Source organism: Microplitis mediator, chromosome 2 (genome assembly GCF_029852145.1).
Source record: "Microplitis mediator isolate UGA2020A chromosome 2, iyMicMedi2.1, whole genome shotgun sequence".
In the NCBI taxonomy this organism is placed as follows: Eukaryota; Metazoa; Arthropoda; class Insecta; order Hymenoptera; family Braconidae; genus Microplitis; species Microplitis mediator.
This window is the reverse complement of record NC_079970.1, coordinates 19,897,278-19,921,602: the sequence shown is the minus strand read 5'-3', so window position 1 is coordinate 19,921,602 and position 24,325 is coordinate 19,897,278. Positions and strand designations below refer to the sequence as shown.

The window sequence follows — 24,325 nt, the reverse complement described above, 5'->3', positions numbered from 1 at the left end:
TAGGACTGGTATGGTTTTTAAATTAAATTAAAAAATTAATGTACGCGTACATATCAATTTGATTGTTTTTATTTATTTTTGGTTTACATGTGTCTTACATTTATAAAATACTTCTATTACAAAAACTATAAAATTTATAAATTTTATAAAAATAATATAAACATGATTAAATTATTTAATATTAATATAAATTCATTATTGATAAATTACTTTGACGTATTATAAAACTACATCATTTTTATAATATTTTACTTTTACTTTTATTTTATTTTATGTATATTTTTTAAATTGATGATGAATATTTTTTTAAATATTTTATAGTTATCAAACTTAAACAGTTTTAGTTCAATAATTTGAATAATATAAAAATACATATATTTGTATTCATTTTCTTCGTTTTTAATTTTTCGGCGGTTTCATTACGAGCCTATAGTATTTCATGTCTTCTTTTTTCATTTTATAATTAACGCATTTATAGCAATCACTGCGATTACGTGCATCTTCAATTAAGCTTTTCCAAGTTGCATTGTCCTACAAAAGAAAATGAATATACGAATCAGTCAGTTATTGAATCGAACAAATAAATTTCTTAGTACATAGTCGTACAGAATAATGACTATTATTTATTCGAAAAAAAAATTCTGATAGTGGCTTTAGAAATTAACATTCGTTTCAGACACTGCCACTGCCATATTTAAAAAGTCAACATCATCTTTATTCAAATCAGAAATATGGTTTTTGGTACAAACTGATGAGAATAATAGTAGTTTATGCCACATGTGGTGTAAGTGGCGAAGTATTTGACTGTCGAGTAGTTGAAATATGTAATGAGCTTGAGGTTCATGTCATGTTTACTTGAGGACGAATTTGGTAGGTGTCGCTACGAACCGAAGGCGAAATTACAGAGCACTTAGGTACTTGTGGGGTAAAGTAAAATGGTCAGCTGAGGCCGAATAAATCGGGCACTTAGGGCACGACACCCAGGGCTCGAAAATTGAACTTTCAGAGCAGATATTGCAAAAAATGATATATTTCAAATTAAAAGTAAAATTGGTGCAGAAATCGATTATTTGAATGTAAATTAGTGCAAAGAGTAATTTCAATTTAACCATCAACAATAATTCAACTGGTGTTACTAAATAGTTTCAATAAATTTTGTAAAAGAAAATTATGATCGGGTTTAAATACATTTTACGAGCAGAAATAAAATTTTATATAAAATATTTTTTCTTTCCCGCGCAAAAAAATTCTCACTAAGAAGTTTTTTTCTCTTGACTTAATAGTGTTCAAGATAAGTTTTAAGTTCCTTCATAATAGTGTTCAAGATAAATTTTATGGAAGGTTTTACAATAGAATCTCTAATTAGGCCACTCGTGTGCAACCGCGTGAGTCGAGCTCCTACCGTACTGGGAGTAGTAGTAAGCGCCTGATTCAGAACCTAGGAACAAAGGGGGCCTTCAGCCCGCGACTCCTCACCACCTGCAGTGGACCACCAAGTCTTATCTACCCTCTATTTGCCATAGTACACTTGTATCCGGTCCTTTGTAACATTTCGAGTTGATATGTATTCTAGTGTCCCTCTACAAACAAATTGTTTTTGTTCTACATCCATATATTAATTGTCTTTAGGTTTCCATGGTTAGTCATGTAAATCTTGATATCCCCTTCGATACCGGTCCTCTCAGTTAGAGACGTCGTGTGACTCTTCCAAAAACAGCCGTGTCAATATCAAGACCTATTATCCAAACAGTAGCGAGAGTATGGAGTAAAGAATCCTTTGTGAAGTCAAGATGTTAGAACATAAACTAGTTTTAACTTCCTCTAAGCTCTGACTTCACTACTTCAAGGCATCCAGGTCCTGGATCTTCGTGGTTCATGACGCTAACGAACCAACCGCTAAAGCCCCCCCCCTCCCCCGATAGAAGCCAGCACCCTTACCCTGCTGGCCCAGTTACATTCTTCATCCCTCAAGTCTATTGTCTAGTTTAAGTAAACAATAGACGCCCATCTGCCTCCTAAACCAATATCAGAGGCTAAAGGCGGAGAAGAACGTCCCTTTCAAATCCCTCTATCCAACCATTTTTTTTATTTACCCCATCTCCTTCTCATCATTAACCCGCCCTTTTTTGAAGAAATTCTAACAAACATCTGCCCCTTTGGATCAACCCACTTACATCTCTTTAACGAATTACTCTCTTTATTGTCTCCAACCCGAATCCTGATAAGCTTAATGCACATTGGTCCCCCAAAAGTCAGGGCACTTACGTTCTCAATTTAACTTCTTATACAAAGTACGTGCTCACCCCTTTCTCCAAAAGCTTACCTGATAGTTACCAAGCCGCGAGAGTATATAAAAGACGACATGATCGTCTGCAATAGCTGTGATATCTGTAAGCTACGACATCGCGTTCGTCACCATTGTCCAAGATCATTTGGCTACTTAGTAATTACAAATTCCAAATTATTTAAAGCTCCAATAATTATTTCAATTTAAAGATTTTGAACTCAATTATCGGTCTTTATCCGGAAGAATTACATTACCGTTTTGGAATTTCATTCGAATATTTTCAATTTAAGCAGTTATACAATCTAACGTACTAGTCTTTATACTTCAACGTTATCATGGCGTTTTTAGTGATACTAAATTTACTAGCAAACGCTTTTCTCTAGAGTCAATTGTAACAATAAAAGCCATAAATATTTTATGAGCCTGAAGTTAGCAGACAAAAGAAAAAAAAATATTTGACAGCGGATATCTTTTAAACAATTTGAATTATAAACAATTAAATCAATGGGATAGAATTTTATTGAAATAAACTAGATATGCTAGCACTTTTTTTTTTTTAGCTTACTATTTTGGATTTATTCAAAAACAAAATTTTTAGCAAGCTAACCTGACATTTCAAATGATCGGAATAACTTCATATTGTAGTACTTTCTTGATGGCACTATCATCTAATGGCGCCTTCGATTTTTTTTTTAGAAAATCGAAAAAAAACTTTAGCACGTCATAATTTTTGAACTAATCGTTGAAACGAAAAATCACCTCTTCGTTTGTTTATTATCTAGAGGTGCAATTTTTTTATTTTCGAAAATTGCTGTTATATTTTGAAAAAATGATAAAAACAAATTTTTCGAATTTTTTAACTAAGCATATGAGTGAGAAAAATTATTTTAAAGATAGAACTAAACACGCCGTCTTTTTCTCTTTCCAAGAGCTACGTATATGCATGATTTCATTTTTTTTCTATTCTAAATTAAAAATTCGAAAAATTTGTTTTTATCATTTTTTCAAAATATAACAGCAACTTTCGAAAATAAAAAAATTGCACGTCTAGATAATAAAAAAACGAAGAGGTGATTTTTTTTTGGTTTCAACGATTAGTTCAAAAATTATGACGTGCTAAAGTTTTTTTTCGATTTTCAAAAAAAAAAATCGAAGGCGCTATTAGATAATAGTGCCATCAAGAAAGTAATACAATATGAAGTTATTCCGATCATTTAAATTGTCAGGTTAGCTTGCTAAAAATTTTGTTTTTGAATAAATCCAAAATAGTGAGCTAAAAAAAAAAAAAAAATTGCTAGCATATCTAGTTTATTTCAATAAAATTCTATCCCATTGATTTAATTGTTTATAATTCAAATTGTTTAAACGATATCCGCTGTCAAATATTTTTTTTTCTTTTGTCTGCTAACTTCAGGCTCATAATATTTTTTATAGTTGTAGTATACCAAATATATCTGTCTGCAGAGTGGCACAGATACTCAGAGTCGTGAAAGTTTTATAGCCACTAGTCAAATTTACACATGAACGGGGGAAAAATAAAGTTAGTGTAGTAAACGCTGCACAGTAGCTTTACACTAAATATAGTTCACCGTAAAAATGGCTTAAAATTGATTTACAATTTACTCGTTAGATAAAAAATAATACCAACATAAATAGCTCGTGAAATAATTGAAGATAAAAAAAAGAATCACAGAGCTCTTTCCATTTATGACGCGAATAAGTGTACAGAAATAGGTGGGATAGAATAAGAGATAAGCGTGCGGCACGATAACGTGCCACACGGTAGGCTATTGCGAACACAGGTTTTTTCTGTATCTTTAGACACTACGTTCTATTTAATTATTAAGTATGTTTACTTACTTCAAAGAATTCAAAATTTCCACAAAGAAAGAATGTATACTTTGCTCGTGTCAAACTTTGGCACAGTCGTTGCGGATCAATTAGAGTTTCCAATGATTTACTTTTTACGCATGACATAATTATTATTTCATGTTCCTCTCCTTGGAAGCTATCAATCGTGTTAACTTTTATCACGAGTTTGTTTTTGTCCTCATCAGGTATTTCTGTAAGTCTGAAATCAATACGAAAGTATATTAGTAAAGTAAAATATATTCGAGCCATACATGATAAACAATTAAACAACCTTTCTTCCAATATATCTTCAATTAATTTACGTTGATCTTCATGGGGTGTTATTACGCCAATACGTATTTTATTATCCAGCTTTTTTAAACCAAAACAGCCTATGGTATAAATGAGATTTACAACGAAACTCGCTTCTCCAGAGTTAGAAATTAAATTATTATCTTCCACAGCTTGGTGATCAAATACTCTGTATCTATAAAAAGGCCATTTGAACGGTACAGGTGCTAGAGTATCTAAAGGTCCACTGTAAAAATATGATTTAGGCCAAAAAATAATTTCACTTGCTGTCCGGTACTGCTTATCTAGTGTAATCACTGGGTTATTATCTTCCAAATCAAAGAGCTCATGAATACGTGAAAACAATGATTTGTGATAATTATTTTCTTTAGCTGTATCAGACCGAATTGAAACCGGAAGTTGTTTTGAATCCCCTACGAGTATCAACTGCTTTACACCAAGCGTCAGTGGAAGCAGTGACTCTGGTTCGCTACTCAAAGTTGCGTCATCAATTATACATACGCTAAATTGTTTTTTGTCGCTTCCATCAAACACCAATTTCATCTCAGGTGAAAAACATGATGACAATGTGCAAATAACAACATCTGCGGGGGTTAAAATATTAATTTGCTCAGTTTGTTTATCAGGTTTGTCACGTGGCTTCGATTTATATTGCTTCAGATACTCAAGCCGAGAAATACAGCTATCATGTTTTTCTTGAAGCATTTTACATTCATTTTCTGATTTTTTATTCGGTGCGTGTATTAATTCTTCAAATTTTATCTTTTTGCTGCTAAGTTCAGTTATTTCGTTCTCAATACTCGCCTGACTTAGTCCTTTATCAGTAGACATACTCATTGAATTTTCCGACAATTCACTTAAGGAAACATCCCTAACTTCCGGGCGCATTGATTCAAGAGATCCAACTCTTACAATTTTGAATGGCTTACAAGATTTTTCATTCTTAAATTTATCTTGTATGACCTTTAGTCTCATTGTGATTTCATCGACAGCCGCATCGGACGAAGCACAAATGAGTATACGTTTCCCCGATTCCTTCCCGTCTATTTTATTACCGTATTTTACTTCAGTAGCAATATTTACGATGATCTGGGATTTTCCACAACCAGGTGGCCCGTCAATTAAACATATTTTAGGGATCGGTTTCTTTTGGATGATTTGGTTCGTGATGCGTAAAATAGTTTGCTTTTGTTTCTCATCCAATTTATCACCACTAGCGAATTCATAGTCTTTGAGAGGTATCTCTGGCAGTGAAAAAAGGTCATGATCAAGCTTAGGTTTGATAATAGGTAATAGTGGTGATGACTGTAAACGTAGTATAGCTTTAATCATTTGTACAAATGGTTTGACATTATATACGATTCGTAGCTCCTGTTTCTGCTTAAACGCAATATTTGATGACAAAAATTTGGTAATCATTGTATAGGTTATCAGAGCACACGGTGTGGATACAGTATTTTTTAAACAACTGTTATAAGTAGTCTTTCGTGTTAAATTAGCAATTTTTATGTCTCTTATGTAAGCTAACATACGTTTGCAATCATTTCCTTCATTACCAAGCTCCATGAGATCACCGGGTTTCGGATAAACCATTTGATCTATCTGTTTCTTGTCACAGAGTATATCGATTGAAAGTTCCGTTAGTGTATTATTATTATGCGCTGAATACTTATTAATAGCTGCATATAGAGGAGGTTTACTTCTCCAATTACTACGGTCTTTTGTAAAAAATGACCACATTTCCAGTGAAATAAATGTTGACATAATGCTATAATAGTCAGCGTACACTTCATAGGTCAGTAAATGAGGAACTAATGTGTTTTTTATAATCGGACATTCTGATGATTCTTTATTGGTCTTTTTATATAACCAATCTGGATCCCAATTAAGAATAAACAGGAAAAAATCTAGCGGTTGATCTTTGGAACTTGATTTTGAATTATTTTTTTTGGGAACAATTAAATTTGGACTAAGAGATTTCGATGGTTGTAATGCATCTTTTGTAATAGATTTAGTCTTTGAGCCCTCTTTAGATTTTTCAGTTAATTTTGATACTTGGTAGTAATGCGCATCTAGTTCGTTTTTAAGTTTAATCTTTTTTTCCGCCTTAATAGGTTTATTGTTTCTTGTATCAACTGAATTATCCTTTTGGTTCTTCAGAAATGAAACCGAATGCAGTTTATCATTTCTACGGGCAACTTCAGCATGAGCAGTAGCAGCAATACTGATGTTAGCACTGTCGCTATGCTTCCTATTGCTGGTGACATTTCGGAGATCACCTCCATGATTGTATTTATCTGGTCTATTAGGTGTCGAAGACCTTTTCTCGTATGTTGAATGGCTGCGAGAATTATCAGTGTTAGATTTTCTCGACGAATTTTTTTCCATCCTTCTGTTGTCTGATGATGCATCGACTGTTGTTGACAGATCTGGACCAGTTGACATAGATTGTCTTTTGGTCTGCTTCTCGACAGATGGATGTTTACTTTCTTCCTTTTTATTCTCTGAATGAATCGATTTATGTGAACTCGATTCTCGGCTAATATGCCGATCGCGATTTGACACTGATCTATCTATTTTTGGTTCTCTTTCTCTATCCTTATCTTCGGCCGTCATTTTGTTCGTCTCGTATTCGTGAACACTTTTGCGTTCATTAAAAGTAACTCGTTTAGTAATAGGTAAAGTAATTGATCCATCTCCATTTGATATGTTTTTATCTTTGCTTTGGTGTTCAAGATTTTTGTTTGAAATTATTTGAGACGAGCCCGAAGACTGACTATCCTTAGTTATAGATTTAGATGAAGTAGATGCAGAAGATTCTGAGGTTTTACTTTTAGTTGAAGTAGATTCATGGCTAGTACGTCTATTATTATTTAAAATTGATTTTCTCGCCTCTTGCTCTCTCTCTCTATCTTTATTCTTAATGATTTTATTCCTTAGATCTTCCGGGCCATTTTTGCGGCATTCGTTTGAAGTTATTTTTGTGTGAACAGGTAACTTAGTGGCTGGGTTCGATCCATGTCCAATTTTTATGTTTTTATCTTTGCTTTGGGATTCAGTACTTTTATTTGAAACTATGTTAGACGAATGTGAAGACTGCTTATGATTAGGATCAGGTTTAGATGAAGTAGATGCAGTAGGTTTTATGATATTTCCCTTATCTAAAGTATTTTGTTGGTTTGACGATTTCGGTTTATCATTTTCTTTGAAATTTTTATCTTTCTCACCAAGAATTTTTTTATGTTTCTTCAAACTTTCAATATCGTAACCTTTCTTTACATCTTCAGCAATTTTTAGTATTTTCTCATCATGTATATCCTTCGTAGTTCTCAACTTTCCTTCATTAGTAACATTAGATTTCATTAAATTTTTATCAATCTGGTTAGGCTTTTCTTGAGGCAGACTCATATCGATATCATCATCTAAAATAACATAAAGTTCGATTAATTAAATTAAACAACTTAAAAGAATTATTATCTTGTGAACTATAATTACTTGTTAGATCAATTACTAATGGGCCGTTGTTGTTATCATCAGTTCTAGGTTTTTTCGCCTCTCCTGGATATAAGCTACTATCGGATGTTCTTTTTTGGCCAGGTTCCTCTTTTTTTAAACTCTAAGAACAATAAACGACAATAGTTATTTTCAAAAACTTTGCAAAAGTAACGACTTCACTTATTCGTCAAAGTAAAAAAATTGGAAAATCTTGATTTTTATCTGCTAGTTTTCTCAGCGGATTGATGAAAAAAGTTATGATGATCATAAAAAAAATACTTTCATACATATATAGTAGAATTTATTCAACACATGCGCGCTATTCACGTTTTATCATGCCTAAAATGCGAACCCTAAATGGCCGTTTACCGACTGGTGAAAAATTATTTGTCAAAACGCAATAAAGATGTCTACTATCCCGGCCATTGTGACGTAATGAAAATAAACGTAACTATCTTTCAAGCTCTTACTGAATATGGGGTAATTACAATTCCCTGTTGTTACCCATTGAGTAGCTAAGGTTGTGATGCCGAATGTTTTTTTTTTCACCATGTCACTAAACAGCTATTGAGACTTCGCTTTTTAGGCGATTAATAAAACGTGAATAGCGCATATGAGTTAAATAAAACTATGGGCGCAACATGTAGGGTAAGTCATAATCCGTCACCCGCGATGTGTTTAGCACTCGTCTCCGGTGCGCAGTATGCACTCGCTTCGCTCGTGCCTGCACACCTGCGACTCGTGCTAAACGCATCGCGCCGACACATTATGAATCACTTACCCTACTAGTTACGCCAATAACTATTCTCTAACTTTGTATTCCTTAACATTAAATCGCTTTATTTCTTAAAAAAAAAAGTAGGAAATGCATCTGTCTACTGCCGTGTAATTTATAACTCTGATTTCAGAACTTTCAAACCCCTTATTTTTAAATTTATAAATTCCACTATATATTGTAATCAGAATAGTATTTCATATTTCTCATCCAAATTGCCTCGATAAAGTTTTTTTCACCCGTAAAGTATTTTTTTTTTTTTAATGAATTTAACAAATTCAAAATTACTTATCATTTAATTTTGATTTACATTAATTAGTTATGGATTAAACATTATAAATCAACTCACATGTACTTGAACACGATAAACACAACTCGATATTCCAATAACATCATTTTTAACGGCATTCATCAGTGTTTTGGGCTTGATTTTTGTACCATTTATAAAAGTCCCATAGGTGCTCTGTGAAAAAAATAAATAAATTAATCACCAAACTAAATTATTCATATAACAAGTCATGTCAATGACATAAATTAACAAAAAAAAATAGTTACTCCAAGATCGGCTACTTGCAAGCTCTCTGGTGACACCATAAAAATGCAATGCTGAGGTGACACCGACTCATGAGCTAACATGATGTCATTAGATTTATGGTTTCCACATGTATGCTAATAAAGTAATACATCATAATTATATTATTATATATCGATTACCTATATCTTAATCATTCCTCACAAAGTCGTCAGGAATGTAAACACCGTAATCAGCCTCACAATTGTTTTAAATGTATCTGAAGGAGACTTTTTACAGTCAAGATATAGTTCTCAACTTTACTTAATTATTGCATGAATGTCAATTCAGAAAGAATAATCAGTTAATTAATTTTTCAAATATCGAAGTAACATTCAAATGCGGTCTCTTTTTTTGTCCCTAATACTTAAATTGTAATGGCGATGATATATGAAGTCAATCTTTAAAATTTAACTAAGTTGCTCATACGGTTCTTTTCTGTACTATTGAGTTTACTATGAGTCTGTACAATTATTCCTGTGATTGTTACCTACAGAATACCGCATACCGCATGGAAATAAGAGCCTTAGGTAATCCATAATTATGTCCTTGCTAGTATAGCGGCACGTGTCATCCTTAGCTTGATCTCTAAGTCGACACATAGAGTGGACTCGACTACTGGACAATTAGACCGAAAAACTGCGGGTTTATATAGTTCGAAATCGAGGGGAAATGTCATATATCATGGACAGAGTCCGTACTCTTGTACAAAAAATAAATGCAAACTGTATTAGCGTGTTAGTTTTTGTGGTTTTTCTAGTGACTTCTAACTTATTTCTTCTCTTGCGGATGATGGTGCACTTGCGGAAGCTGAGGTTAAATAAAGGTGATGGAGTAAAAGTCAGTGTGAATATAAGAGGCAAATTTGTTAATGTAAAAATATCTAAATTATATATTCTAATTATTTATTATTCAGCTGGTTCTTCCATGTAAAATATTTTTATTGCGGATGCAAGTTATCCGACGAGTATAGCGTCCTCTTGAGAGGATAAGAAGTTATGAAATTTTAGTGTAAGAAGGTTCTGGAAGCAAGCCCCTTGGTTAGTTAAATGAATAGCTATGTCCTTGTTAGTACATCGGCACGCGTCATCTTGGCTTGACCTCCAAGTTGACAGATGGGGAAGTGGCATCTGAGGGGTACTGCTCAGCACCAGAGGTGGTCCTCTAGTGGTAGAGAATTAGTTTGGACTTTTATAAAGAGTACATAAAATGGTAAATTCCGAGAATTAATATCGCGCTTATTGCTGTAGTTCCATAGTGAAGAGTTATTGGTACTTAATTTCACTTAGAAAAAGTTCTAATACGTTAGTGTGGTTACTGTTTACAATTGTAAACTAATTTTAAAAAATGAATCGTTTGGTAATTAAAACGAGAGCTCTTGGTGGACAGCTAGAATTATTAGGCGACAAAAATGATGTCAGCAACGCCGTTCTACAGCTCATAAATCACGCGTCTGCGAGTCTCGAATGGAAATAGAGAAACTTAGAAATTGGAAAACTAATTTTGTTGTGTCTTTAGTCATACTCGTGAAATTGGGGCTCCTCTCTTGCCCTTCCCTCTCCGGCGTTAGAAAGACAAGAGCTGGTGTGGGGTACGACTAAACCGGGGGCAAATTTACATGTATATATCGATATAAATACAATGTTACTCTGTATGCATCAGTAGTTGTATATATGTTCTGTGTATACTGTGTTCTCTATTATTTTTATATTTTCTCACCAAATATGAACTCTTAATTTTAATAGAAAGATCCTCCGCATCGCAGTTTTTATTTTTTTTCTCAGTCCAATAGAAAATAATTCATATCTCATCATTAATTGATTGTACAGAAAATGTACAGAAAAAATTTTTTTAAAGAATTTTGTAGAAAATTTAATGCTGTACAAAAAAGGTATCTTATATTTTTTCCGTAAATCTCACCATTTGAATGATATTGAAGATTTCAGTTTGATCAATTTAAGACAAATTTTATTTTTGTTTATGAATTTTATAACTCGACAATAAATGACTATTAAAAATTTCGAATAATAATTTTTGTAGGAAATTAGCTGCTCTATAAAAATGGTGTCTTATGTTTTGGCGATTAAATTAAGCGCTCAAAAGATATTCATCATCAAACTTTCATGTGTACTGATTTTAAGAGTTCTTGATTAGATAATCAAAAAATTTCAATTTAATTTATGAATTTCATACAAATTTAATTTTTTGTCATCAATATGAGTATTATTTGAGTTTTACTTTCAAAATTTTTGAAAATTTTTTTTCAATAATTCTAAACATTTCATTTTTAATCATTAGAAATCACGATCACTTTTTAATATGACGAAATTTATTTAAATGTGAATAATAAAAATTGAAGCAGCAATAATATTCAACAGAAGTAATTTAATTATTTAAAATGTTTATAATATTGAATAAAAGAATTAAAAATCGAAATTATTCTTATTTAAAATGATTCTATTTGAATTGTACAAATTCTGAATTTAATTTTTAACGACTCGAGCAAAGAAATAAAAATTTAATATTTAAAATAATAAGATTCTACGTAATCAAGAGCTTGATAATTAATAGGTGCAGAGGACTAATTTGCGGCGGCTTTTATAGGCGCTATTATAGGCGAGAGGTAACACGCGTGACCTAGATTTGATTTTGTTACCAAAAACTAATGTTATTTAGAAGAGTGGAAGATTTGCGGGGCGTGGAGTAGAAAAAGGCGTACGTGACCATCTCGGATAGAAGCTTCTAGAACAATACTCACACCAAGAAAGATACGTCCGTTCCCCATGTTATTAGATAAGGACTATTTTAATTTGTTAATTACGGATTATTAATTAAATTTAAAGCTTAGGTGTTTATTGATTATTCATCCCTCTATTATCTTTCGATTGATTATAGTTATTTCTTTTTATCACTATCGGTGTAGATGTTATACGTATTTTTAATTATTATGGGGTAATTTTATATTATTCTTGGTTCAACTAATTAAAGTGGACATTCGGATTACAATGATATTTTTAGTTTGTAATTATTTCAATTATTTATCGAGTTATTCAAGGTGGAAATTATCGATATCTTCATATGTGTTAGTGAGAAGCGACGAGATACGTCACAAGAAGGGGCGGTAGAGGAGAATTCATGAGACTGGCCTTCATAAAACTAAATTGGTGTTAGTAAATGAACCTTATTTTAGATTATTAATTACCGGTTATTAATTGGGTTTAGGGTATGAATGCTTGTTGATTATTAATCCTTTCGTTATTATCTGTCGATTGATTATGGTCAATTCTATTTAACACTATGGGTGTAGAAGTTATACTTGTTTTTAATTATTATGGGGTAATTATTAAATAATCTGGAGTTATTATTAGTTCGGTTAAACAAGCTGGACAATCGGATTACAATGATATTTTTCATTTGTAATTATTTTAATTATTTATTGAGTTATTCAGAATAGAAACTATCGAATTGCTCATATGTGTTGGTGAGAAACGACGGAATACGTCACAAGAAGGGGTGGTAGAAGATGGGTCGAGCAGCACGCATCTCCAAAAAAGGAGAATTCATAAATCTAAATCAATATTAGTAAATAAGTGAAACTTATCAATATAGTCATACGTGTTAGTTAGAGATATGTTGGCACGCGTCAAGAAGAGACCGTGAAAGCGCAAGCGATAATAATAATAATAATAATAATAATAATAATAATAATAATAATAATAATAATAATACAACGAATTAGTTGAGTTATTAAAGACAGAAATTATATTCTTATGTATGTGTTAGTGAATGACAATGGGAAGCGAAATAGTAGATTCCTTGACTGACCTATGATGTTTAGTTAGTCGGTATATAAGTTTTTATCTAATCTCGCATTCTATTTTTCTTTGACCGCTAGTTTATTATAATTCTCTCATGTTGTTATAGATAGGTGGCTATGAATTTGGTTTTTATCTGTAGGATGTTAAAATTATTATTATTGTTATATATTCTGTCGCGACATGTTATGGTTGTCCTATGATATGTAATTAACTAATTGTTACCTTATTAATTTCCTCGCCAGTACGTTAGAATATTGCGTCTCCAATTTTAAATATGTTTTTATTATTACGTATCTGGGGTATAGTGTTTCCTGTTTACATCAACGGTCTTAACAGTCATTTGACATTAGATATATCATTTTTTTCTTAATTTATAATTTTTCTTTTATTTATTTAATTTTACGTTATTTCCGTGTTTTGACATGTTAAGCCGTAACACGTTATCATAGGCGAGGGGTAACACGCGTGACCTAGATTTGATTTAATTAGCTACCAAAAAATAGGATAGTAGACGAAAACTTTAGCAATTAAAATGAAAAGGAGGATACTGTTACTGAGAAGAGTCAGATAGCTGAGTCATTTGCGGGGGGTGGTGTAGGAAGAGACGTGCGCGGCGATCTCGGGTAGAAACTTCTAGAACAATGACAAAGACTCAAAAAAAGGCGATGCGAGTTCTCCTGAGTGGAAGAAACAGGGCCGATCCCCATGTTATTAGATAGGGGTTATTTTAGCCTGTTAATTATGGCTTATTAATTAAGTTTATGGTAGAGGTGTTTATTGATTATTGATCCTTTGATTATTATCTTTCGATTGATCATAGTTAATTCTTTCTACCGTTAGTGGTTGGAGCGTTACACCTTTTTTTAATTATTATGGGGTAATTATTAAGTAATCTGGAATTATTATTAGTTGGGCTAATTAAACTGGACAATCAGATTACAATAATATTTTTAGTTTGTCATTATTTTAATTATTTATCGAGTTATTCAAAATAGACATTATCGTTATTTTCATATGTGTTAGAGAGAAGAGTCACACGATAAGAGACCTTGAAAACGCGAGCGGTAACAGAGATAAGTCATGCTTTGAAAAGAAATTTATAGAACAGAGTCAGCATCATTAAATAATTTTATTTTAAATAATTAATTGCAGACCGTCCGTTAAGATTAAAATATGAGTATTTAGCAATTAGTAATCCGTTTTTCCTTATATATTGGTGGGTTATGATTATTTATCCCTATCGTTAGTGATTTAGAAGTTATGCCTATTTTGATTTTAAATATTCAATAGTTTGCAATTATTATTAATCTCGTCAGTAAAGGGACACTAATGAATCATAATGGGAACTTTAGTTAATCGTTAATTTATTTATTAATTAAGTTATTAAATGTAGAAGTTATGTGCTTACGTAGGTATTAGTGAAAGACAATGGGGAAGCGAAATAGTAGATTCCTTGACCGACCTCTAATGTTTAGTTAGTTAGTATATGAGTTTTTATCTAATCTCGAATTCTATTTTTCTTCACCCACTGGTTTATTATGATTCTCTCGTGTTGTTATAGATAGGTGGCTATGAATTTAGTTTTTATTTGTAGGATGTTAAAAATTTATTATTATAATTATATGTTCCACCGCGATATGTTATGGTTGTCCGATGATATGTAGTTAGTTAATTGTTATCTTATTTATTTCCTCGTCAGTACGTTAGGATATTGTGTCTCAAATTTTTAATATGTATTTTATTAGTAAGTTTCTTCTGTTTACATCAACAATTCTGACAATTCACCTGACTTTAGGTTACGCTTAACTTTTAATGTATAATTTTTTCCTTTTAATTTTTATGATTATATATTTTTTTATTATACATTATTTCTGTATTTTGGCATGTTATGCCGTAACAGTATATACTTCCATACTATGCTTTCTATTACTTTTATTATCTATTTTGTATGCCCTCTTTTATTTAAAATTTATATATTATAATATATATTTTTTTCTCGACCTAATCTAGTCATAACATAAAAAATCACAGGAATGACAATTTATAATAAATATAATGTCAAGTCTTTCTTACCCTTAGTCTTCGGTAGAAAGGTATCAGCCTAAGCCGATACAAACACCTATCTATAGTTTGTAGATATTGAGCTTGAGGCTTGGCACTAGACTGAAGATGATCTGAACCGGGAGGTTTTTATAAACAGATTTTGGGCTAAAGAGGGTATTGCTTAAATAAAATAGTGAGAAAGGTTAGAATTTGACCGAATCCTATTGGTTATAATTCAAGGTTTCCCTTGAATTTGGTCTAGGTAGGGACTTCTTTAAACAATTGGTAAAATAGATTAATCTGAAATAGAGGGGGTTGATTTACGAGTAATAAATGTCTCGGCCAAGGTTTGTTTACAAGTTCGTGGATTTAGGAGAAAATTACATAACTGGTGAAAGGCAGGTTTCATGAGTCAATGCCACTTGTTTAATGAGAGGCCTTTCACATTACTTAGGTGGCACGTGAGCTTAAGTCTTGCGTCGTTAAGATGCACTTTGCCCGAGGTTATAAAAAAAGCTATAAAATTTTGAAAAACAGGTAATAGACTAATCAATTCATGGGACAATCAAATTTTAAAAAGTGAAAGGATGGTTCTGATCTGAGTATATCTGTCTCTTTCGCTTTTCGCTGTCTTTCTTGTTCATATCATTCAGTATTATAAATATTATCAGAACAATGATATTGATTTAGCATTGTGTTCACGTATATCGATATATTGTTTAATGAAATTTAAGAAAACAAAAAGGAATATAAACGGAATATCGACGAAGACTAAACATTAATTTGTGTAGTTTTTTTCCTTTCTCTCCCCCTTTTGAAACTTGAGCTTAAGACGTAATCGCGTCATTCGCGGTGCATTTAGTGATATGAAACTTTTTCCACGTATCAAGATTGGTGTCGATTATTATTTAAGGTTACGAACAAACAATTACTGTTTATAAAAAGACATAACTAAAACTTCAACCGATGAATAAAAATGGATTAAAAAAAACTAATGTGTACACGATGTTTTAGTTTGTAAAAACAGAGATTTATAAAACGTGGCACGTATTATTGTCGTAACAAAAAATTTCGAATTTGAATTTCGTAGTAATGATAATAACGAAAAAAAAGTAAAGAATTGAAAATGATATTTCTTGGAATGTGATAATTCAATTATGTATCTAAAAGTTTAATATCTTTCTAAAACACTACATAAAAAAATAAAACAAAAAACTACCAAGCAAAATAAAGTTAACCAGAGGTTGAATTACTGTGTTTATTTTCCAAAAGCCTTTGAGTCAATGATTTTAAAAAGTGTCTAATTAATAACTATATTACATAAGCGGTAAATTTATTCAAACTTACTGTTTTGTATTCCAGTAATGGAATTTGTGTTGTAGAACTTATTAATGATTGGAGACAATAGCCCGCCATTGTCAGTTGATAGAGTTAATAAATCAATTTGTAGCTAAAAAAAAGAAGAGCAATAAAATAAAGTCAATATTTGTTTTCTCTGTTTTATAAAATCATTCAATAAATTCAACCAAAGTACCAAGTACAATTATACTGAAATTCGAAATTATATTACATGTTCAAACCAATTCAGATGAGGATTTATGACAATTCTTTAAAGTTTACAATTATGAATCACAGTAAAGCTTATGGTTGAAAATAACAATAATTCTAATATCTGAGAAAATTTAATTAGAACAGAACTAAAAACGTTAGCTACAACAGACAAATCAAATTTGATTCGACGTGTGATGAAGATGATCTGAATTTATTTAATAAATAGAATGTTCATTGAAATGTTGACCCAATTTGACCTACAAATGTCAATAGTTTTAAACCATGGAAGTGTTTTAGAGAATCTTGATTTGTTCTGTCGTTTATGAGTCGTTATGAATTCATACTCATAACGTAAACCGTTTTTATTTTCGCGACCGAGACGCGAATAAACCCGGAATCGAATGTGGTCACCCACGTGTATATAAAATTTTTAATAATTCTCAAAATAATAATCAATTCAATTTAAATAAATAATAGTTCTGCCTGGACCAGCTTCTCAGGCTGGGTTAGTGTACGAGGACACCAGACCATTTGTATAAAACGGAAAAAATATTTTATTCCGGATAAATATGAAATATGCAGAAAATAATAGCAACAAATGATAGCTATAGTAAATAAGTATTGAAAACAAAGTGAAAATAGCAGGAAAGATCCAGGAAAATAAATATTAATTTTCCCGATAGCTGTTGCTTTCCACAAATATATTAAACATAGAATAATTCCAAATTTCTTACAATATTTGGTCAAATATAAACAATAATTAATAATATTTGGCTATTCAGCCTTAAACAATTCGAGATAATAATAATTTAACCCCTGGGGGTGGAATTTATGAATAACAAAAAAAATTCCAAATAAAATAATATATAAATTCAATATATAATTAATTAATTGATGAACAATAATTTATTCAATCAACACCGGGGTGCAATTCAAGCAACTAAATTTCAAATGGCAACCAACAGCTACTAGGTGTCAACAAGGGATGCACCACGAGAAGAAAGAAATACAGGGTACTCACTCGGAGATGTTATCTCGACAACTTGATGATCGAACCAAAATGAATAATCCAACAATCACACGGTGGAATTTAATAAATTGTTATTTGACAATTACTCGTTATTTATGAACGTAATTAAAACGTAAGACAATACTCAATAGCAAAAAAATAAATCACGACAACAACCCGTCTGCCCGCGATGAGTCTCCGTATCTATCTGATTAGTTTTTCTAACAACCACCTGTTGACCACCCATAGAGCGCGTCAATCGCCCTTAATTATTCAGCCCTGGGCCCTAATTTCAATAAACGATTAAATTATAAAATTGTTTTCTTTCAGCCTGAATGATACGCAAATAATTACTTCAATCTACCTAATATTTATTTATTCAAGATTTATATTTTTAAACTATATAATTAATTAAATAATAATTTTTTTAACTCATTAAATCAGTAGCGATAATATAGGAGAAAAATATCAATTTTCCCCCTACCCGGCGGTCAATATTTCCTATACCTCGATACCCGGCTGAAATAAAAATGAAATACAAAATAATTATTGGGGCATAATAGAATAACAAATTATGCCGCCCAAATATCTTCAAATTATAAATATATACTTGAAACTAATAAATATTATTCATTAATATTTTTAAATTATCCATTAAAATTAATTAATTTGCCTGCACACACTTACAAGCGCTGTGTGCATGCGCTAATTGCGAGCAGACTGCCGTCTCGGCGCCAGCGTAGTGGTGAAATGCCCGCGTAACGATTTAAATTTAAACTTACAATTTAATTTTTACTCTTACTAACAAATTAATATTAAATGAATTAAATCGTTACGTAACACACTGATAGTCAATACCGCATTCAAAATTACTAAGGTCGCCCTCGCATGAAAATCAAGAATTATATTTGTAAAATTCTTCCAAGTTCGGTTTATTAATTTAGTTCGATTCTATTTAAGTTCTTTTCGCCTGCAGTTACGTTTTGAAATTCACGAAAATATTATTAAGTAAGAATCTAGAGCTTCTTAAAAGTAACTATCGAAATGATTTTGAGTATAGAAGATTTCAAAGAATTTACACGGAGAAAAAAATATCGCCAGAATGACTATCCAATGTATCCTCAAATGACGTATCGTCAGAATAACGATTCGTATACCTAATTTAGGAATACTCTCATATCAATTTAATAATCTATAGTATCGTTAAAGTAAAGATACGTTTTTGGGTTAGGTTAAGTATTAGTTTATTTAATTTAACAATACGACGAATAGCCTTTGTAACGATGTGTAGTTTCATTGATATAAGTATCTGTATTGCCAGCGTGAGGATCCGTATAGCTAAATTAGCTATACGTATCATCGTTCTCGGTTGCCGGATGCCTAAATACAGAGTTTGCGCAATAGTCATGTCAGCGATTCATAAAATGCCTAAAATAAGGATACGGATCGTCATTTTGACGATCCACTGCGAGGATACTCTGTATAGCTGAATCGGCTATACGGCGTATCGTTAAGTAAGATGACTATACAGCGTATAGCCAGAATAGCGATACGTATACTTAATCTGGCGATATTTTTCTCTCCGTGTAGCTCGATATAGAAATTTAAACTAATGTGAACTTGACAAAAGTCACTCGGAATCTGCGGCTGTTCCCGTACTGGAGTCCTGGTTCATATACTACTGTCTTTTCGCTTGTTGCCAAGGGTATTTTGTCACGTTGGTTTTACAGTTGGAAGAAACAAAATATCGCGTTAAAATTTGTGGGTATACTTGTACGCACAAGTACGATTTGGGGTATTCAAGATAAAGCTTATCAGCTCTCATTGTCAACTGTTCCAGATATCTACTCTCTTTTGTAATGTGGTCATAAACTGTGATGTTCACGATATGCGTAAAATTTGGCATTATCATATACCAACGATCCCGTTTGCTTTCTCTTACCTTTATTCATCTCCTCATTTTACTTTATAACTAAATATTTAACCGTAACATAAGGAGATTGTCTAAATACTTAATATTACAATAACTACACTCAAATAACTATGCGGACTACGATACAAATGTGGCATGACAGTATTCACTAATTTAAAATAGAACTCAATCGATAGGTTAACAAAATACACACGACAGTAAAAATAGACTTGAGAACATATCTACAGTTAACAGGATAACATGATGTGTTTTCAACTAGTGCTCAAGAAGAAGTGTCCTTTTTTTAATTGTATTCTGTACTCTCTTACTTCTAAAGACTCTCTACCCTCACCTAAAAGACCTAAAAATGAACTACGTTATTCCATAAAGTTTATTATATTGCATTCTTTACTATCCTGTAACTGTGGCTATGCTTGGTGACCAGATTTGTCATTCCAAGCCTAAGTCTACCGTCATAAAATTTTTTACAAAAAGTTCCCAAAATTTCCCAATCGGATTAAGTTGTAAAATATTATTGCCAAGTTTTATTACTTAAACACAAACTAAATGTAGTTGGGACTCTCCAAAGTCTCCAGGAAAAACCCGAAACTTTTTTATCTCCGCATGTTCATGCTCGCGTGTAGTTAATTCATCATGTATCAACGAAATACGGTTCCATCGCGAGATAATAATTATCTAGAGATAGTTATAAATTAGGATGTGAATCACAAGGAAGTTAATGGCCAAATAAGTAACATTGCAAACGTCCTAAGATGAGCCTTTTTCTTGCAATAACAAAAAACTATTCAAATTTGAAAAAATTTTATATATATTTATGGATTAAAATATACTATATTATTTAGTATAATGCGCGGGTAGTTAGTACGCCCGTTTGAATAAACTGATTCGCAATGACTGCCTGTGCAGTTTTCACGAGCTCGAAGTTCGTTGTTGCCAAGGTATACCTGACACCCTGACACAGCAATACCTCGCTGAATGTCCACGTCAGAAATTCTATATCCTTGTGCATTTTATATAATGATACGTGTGAAGACTATATTCATCACAATAACTAACTTGATATCAACTAACTAACTTAATGTTAAAAATAAATGAACATGAGAGTAAAATATAAAGCTACTAGACAATTAATAATTAAAATGTGAATTTCCAAATTAATTGTCGAATTTTTTGTACCTTTCTGAATTGACTTGCGATTTGTGTATCACAAGTATTTAAATTACATACGTAACATATTTGCAATAAAAATTGCATAAAAAAAAATTATTAAAAAATTGACAATACGAGTTCAAGACTTATTTCGTGTAAATTCAACGTTGTACTAAGTCAAAATTGAGACCAACTGTTTACTACTACGTATCTATTCAAAAGTTGTTACACTTAGGTAGAGGAACAAAAGCCTTAGATAAAGAGAGAAATCGAACAAAGAACAATTTGGGGATAACAACAATCACTCAATGGAGGCAAAGAACAGGTACAAGTCAAGAGCCCTCAACAATAGAGTCATACTTAGAAAAACTTCTTAGACCGTAATTATTCAAACTAAGAAATATTTACCCGGATACTTAACCAACTGTACAAATATTGAAAATATACTGGCTACTTAAAATATTAACTATTGTTAGACTATAAACATAGTCAAAATAAACGTTATTGCTATAAGCGGATAAGTAAGGCCAGACATATAAGAAGATCACTTATAATATTTGGAAAATCCAACTACTCAGACAGAATTTATAAAAATCCTTACCAGAAAATGAAAAGCAAAAAAAAAAAAACAGAATTTAAGTAATTAATAAGTAACAAATAAAAAATTATTGCTACCTAATATTTTCGACAGAATACTATTTATTTATTGCATACCACAGCATCAGTAGCAATCTTTCAATAACTCTTTAACGCTTTTGGGCGTTTCTCCTACTTTGCGGCCTGTCAAGCGGGCGGCGCGTATCAGCGTTAGTGTGTATCCGTGAGTTTTGGTGAGCAGTACCGTACGTATGATGAAGTCCTCACAATTAAAGATAAGAATTTAAGAAGAAAAAAAATGATGAACAATTCATAATTTAAAAAAAGAGGGTTGAATTTAATTTTTTTTTTTAAACTTGAAATAATTTATTATATTTAAAATAATTAAAAAAATAAAATCATTGAAAACATTAGAATAACATATGAAAGGGCATTAAAGGAACCTACCACACCAGTGAATTTCGGTAATGACCGAGACTGAGTCTCGTAAACTGAGGTAGTGGGGACTGTGAGCGCACGCTGTAGACTATCCCCACTTTGGCACCGCGGGTACGATTTTGTCCGACTTCGCCGTTAAAGGGTTAAAAAAAAAAAGAGAGAATATTGCCTTCTGCCTTATGTGCTGGAAAGTAGGAGAAAAGATTTAAGTGGGGAAACCACGAAGGAGAAGTTATGGGGGAGGATACACTAAGCTCCACCTCCGAATAAATATTAGTATACTCGACGCTACGACAATTTGACTGTAAAAGACAAAGAAAAACATATGTAGATTGTAATATACAAAAGAAAAAGAATTTACCCAAATTTAATTACCCAAAGATATTAAAATAAAAAGATGAATACATATTATAAATCCAAGAAAATTTATCGGTTGTTGACAATGTTTTTTAAACGATCAAGTGCTGGTTAATAATCGATAAAAGCATAGCTATAAATGACAGATTAATTTTTTGAATGTGAAAGATTTTATTATATTAATGCACAGACAATCAGCTTTATGTGTATTTAAAGAAAGAATATTTTTTATTAATCTGAAAGTACACTTCTATATAAATCAGAATCTCGATTGTTTAAAAACCACCTCTGATACAAATTCGATGTAATATTTGATCCATGGAAATGATTTAACCTTGAGTTATGAAATTATAAAAAAGTAAATAATAATTTGCCCTGGGCCCTAATTTAAATAAACAATGAAATTATAAAAATGTTTTCTTTCAGCCTGAATGATACGTCAATAATTACTTCAATGTACCTATTATTTATTTATTCAAGGTTTATATTTTTAAACTATATAATTAATTAAATAATGATTATTTTAACTCATTAAATCAGCAGCAATAATGTAGGAGAAAAATATCGATATTTCCCTCACCCAGCAGTCAATATTTCCTATACCTCGATACCCGGCTGTAATATTTAATTAAAATAAAATACAAAATAATTATCGGGCCACAATAAATCCATGGAAACGATTTAACCTTGAGTTGTAAAAATGTAAAAAAAGTAAATAATTATTTTATTTTTCTTTCCTTAAATTTTAAAGTAGTTTTCTTAGAATTAGTCTAAAGAATTTATTCCGTACGCTATTAAAGAAAATATTTTACTTAGAGAGAAGTAAAAAAAAATCTTAAGCCAGATACTAAAAAAAAAGGTATTGTATTATTAATTACATTTCTAGCTTGAAGAATTTTTTTACCAAAATAACTGAAATTTTTTACACAATTTTGAAAAAAAAGATCAGAATATTTCAGACGAAGCTTAGTTATTTATGATCAAGGAAATCGTTTGAATAAAATTTTTAAATTTGTAAATCAAAATTATGTTGACTTGAAAATTTTTAATAATCTAATTTCTTTTAGAAAAAAAATGTTTTTTTAAACGTTATTTTGTCTCTCAGTATAATTCCGTAATAAATTGTATATCAACCGTTATTTACTAGTTTTATTACATTCGAAAGGATGCTTCAATACATAAAGTTACTCGCAACTGTAAGCTTTGTTACTTTCTTTGATGTCGAGTTTATTGTCAAGCTTATTGAAAGACCGTAAACCTTCTGTAGCTGGCGCCTACAGATGAGGTGCATTTATTTTATAAGATTTTTTATGACTCAAATTAAATTAATATCTTTAAACTGTTTGAAATATCTCTTTCTGACGTAAGTATCTTTTTCTTGAACAAAAGTTTTGATTTTAATAATTATAAGCGTTTATACTTAACTTAAAATGTAAAATAAAATAAGAATTTCTAGTTGCGACAATAAACAGTGAAAAAAAAATTTAGTTATAAAATATTGAGTAAATTTTTTTTTTATATAAATCATCATAAAAATTGGTTAGAAGAAATTTATTTTGTGTAATAATTTTTGTTAAATGTATAAATAGTACTTACAGTTTCACGTAAATAATTTTTTTTTTTAATAATCACACACTATTGTCAAAATGTTCTGACATACCTGTAATTTAATGTTAATAACTTATAAGATTACACATTCCCGACTTCACGTTAATTATTTAAGTGAATTTAAAATTATTTTTGATACAAATATTATAGTATTTTTCAGATACGAGCGTACGTAAAATTTTCTAACCTTATTGGAACATTTTGATGCGCGTGCTACGAACGACACTACACGTCTGATCGAGGGGAAAGTATCTACCAGAGCTACCAGAGTGCATATGAGGTACTGACAAAAGCTCCGACCACTGGAGGGGTACAAAGAACAAGTGTCCTCGGAGAGTTTCTATTTTTAGAATTTTATTTCTTAGAAAGGTTTAAATACATGTATATATATATATATATTTATATGTGTGTACTTTATAAATTAAATTATAGATTTCATAAATTTAAAATTTTATCATATACAGTTTTAATTTAAAATATATTATTGCAGACGACACTTTAAATTTAAAAAATTTCCCGTAAAAAAATCTT

The 24,325-nt window shown here is 31.2% G+C and overlaps 1 protein-coding gene and 1 long non-coding RNA gene across 4 annotated transcripts in view; one reads left to right on the top strand and one right to left on the bottom strand.

The window, feature by feature from the left end:
• LOC130663339 (uncharacterized) overlaps positions 1–24,325 on the top strand; it is a 92,295-nt gene that overhangs the window by 16,587 nt on the left and 51,383 nt on the right. The window contains exon 4 of one of the 2 annotated variants that reach the window (XR_008989178.1): positions 23,955–24,325. The exons of the other annotated variant lie outside the window; for it this stretch is intronic. This is a non-coding gene — a long non-coding RNA (uncharacterized LOC130663339). The remainder of the gene's footprint in view (positions 1–23,954) is intronic. 2 annotated transcript variants of the gene reach the window in all.
• On the bottom strand, positions 71–24,048 carry LOC130663331 (probable helicase senataxin). Of its 2 annotated transcripts, none has more exons than XM_057462500.1 (8): positions 23,783–24,048; positions 16,500–16,602; positions 9,276–9,389; positions 9,070–9,183; positions 7,946–8,066; positions 4,431–7,872; positions 4,148–4,358; positions 71–531 (listed from the first exon to the last, which is right to left on the bottom strand). In XM_057462500.1, exons 2-8 carry the CDS (start codon positions 16,566–16,568, stop codon positions 400–402), a joined length of 4,203 nt encoding a protein of 1,400 aa, XP_057318483.1. In that variant the 5' UTR covers positions 16,569–16,602; positions 23,783–24,048; the 3' UTR covers positions 71–399. The 2 variants fall into 2 exon arrangements, with proteins under 2 accessions (XP_057318483.1, XP_057318484.1); XM_057462501.1 differs by lacking the exon at positions 23,783–24,048 and adding an exon at positions 17,725–18,197.

Bases quoted from the DNA above. Each gene is read 5' to 3' on its own strand.
- LOC130663331 (XM_057462500.1), bottom strand. From the start codon at position 16,568: ATGGCGGGCTATTGTCTCCAATCATTAATAAGTTCTACAACACAAATT. The intron at 9,184-9,275 runs GTAACTATTTTT...TTTTTTTCACAG, and splicing joins TGCAAGTAGCCGATCTTGGA to AGCACCTATGGGACTTTTAT. The intron at 4,359-4,430 runs GTTGTTTAATTG...TATTGATTTCAG, and splicing joins GAAGATATATTGGAAGAAAG to ACTTACAGAAATACCTGATG.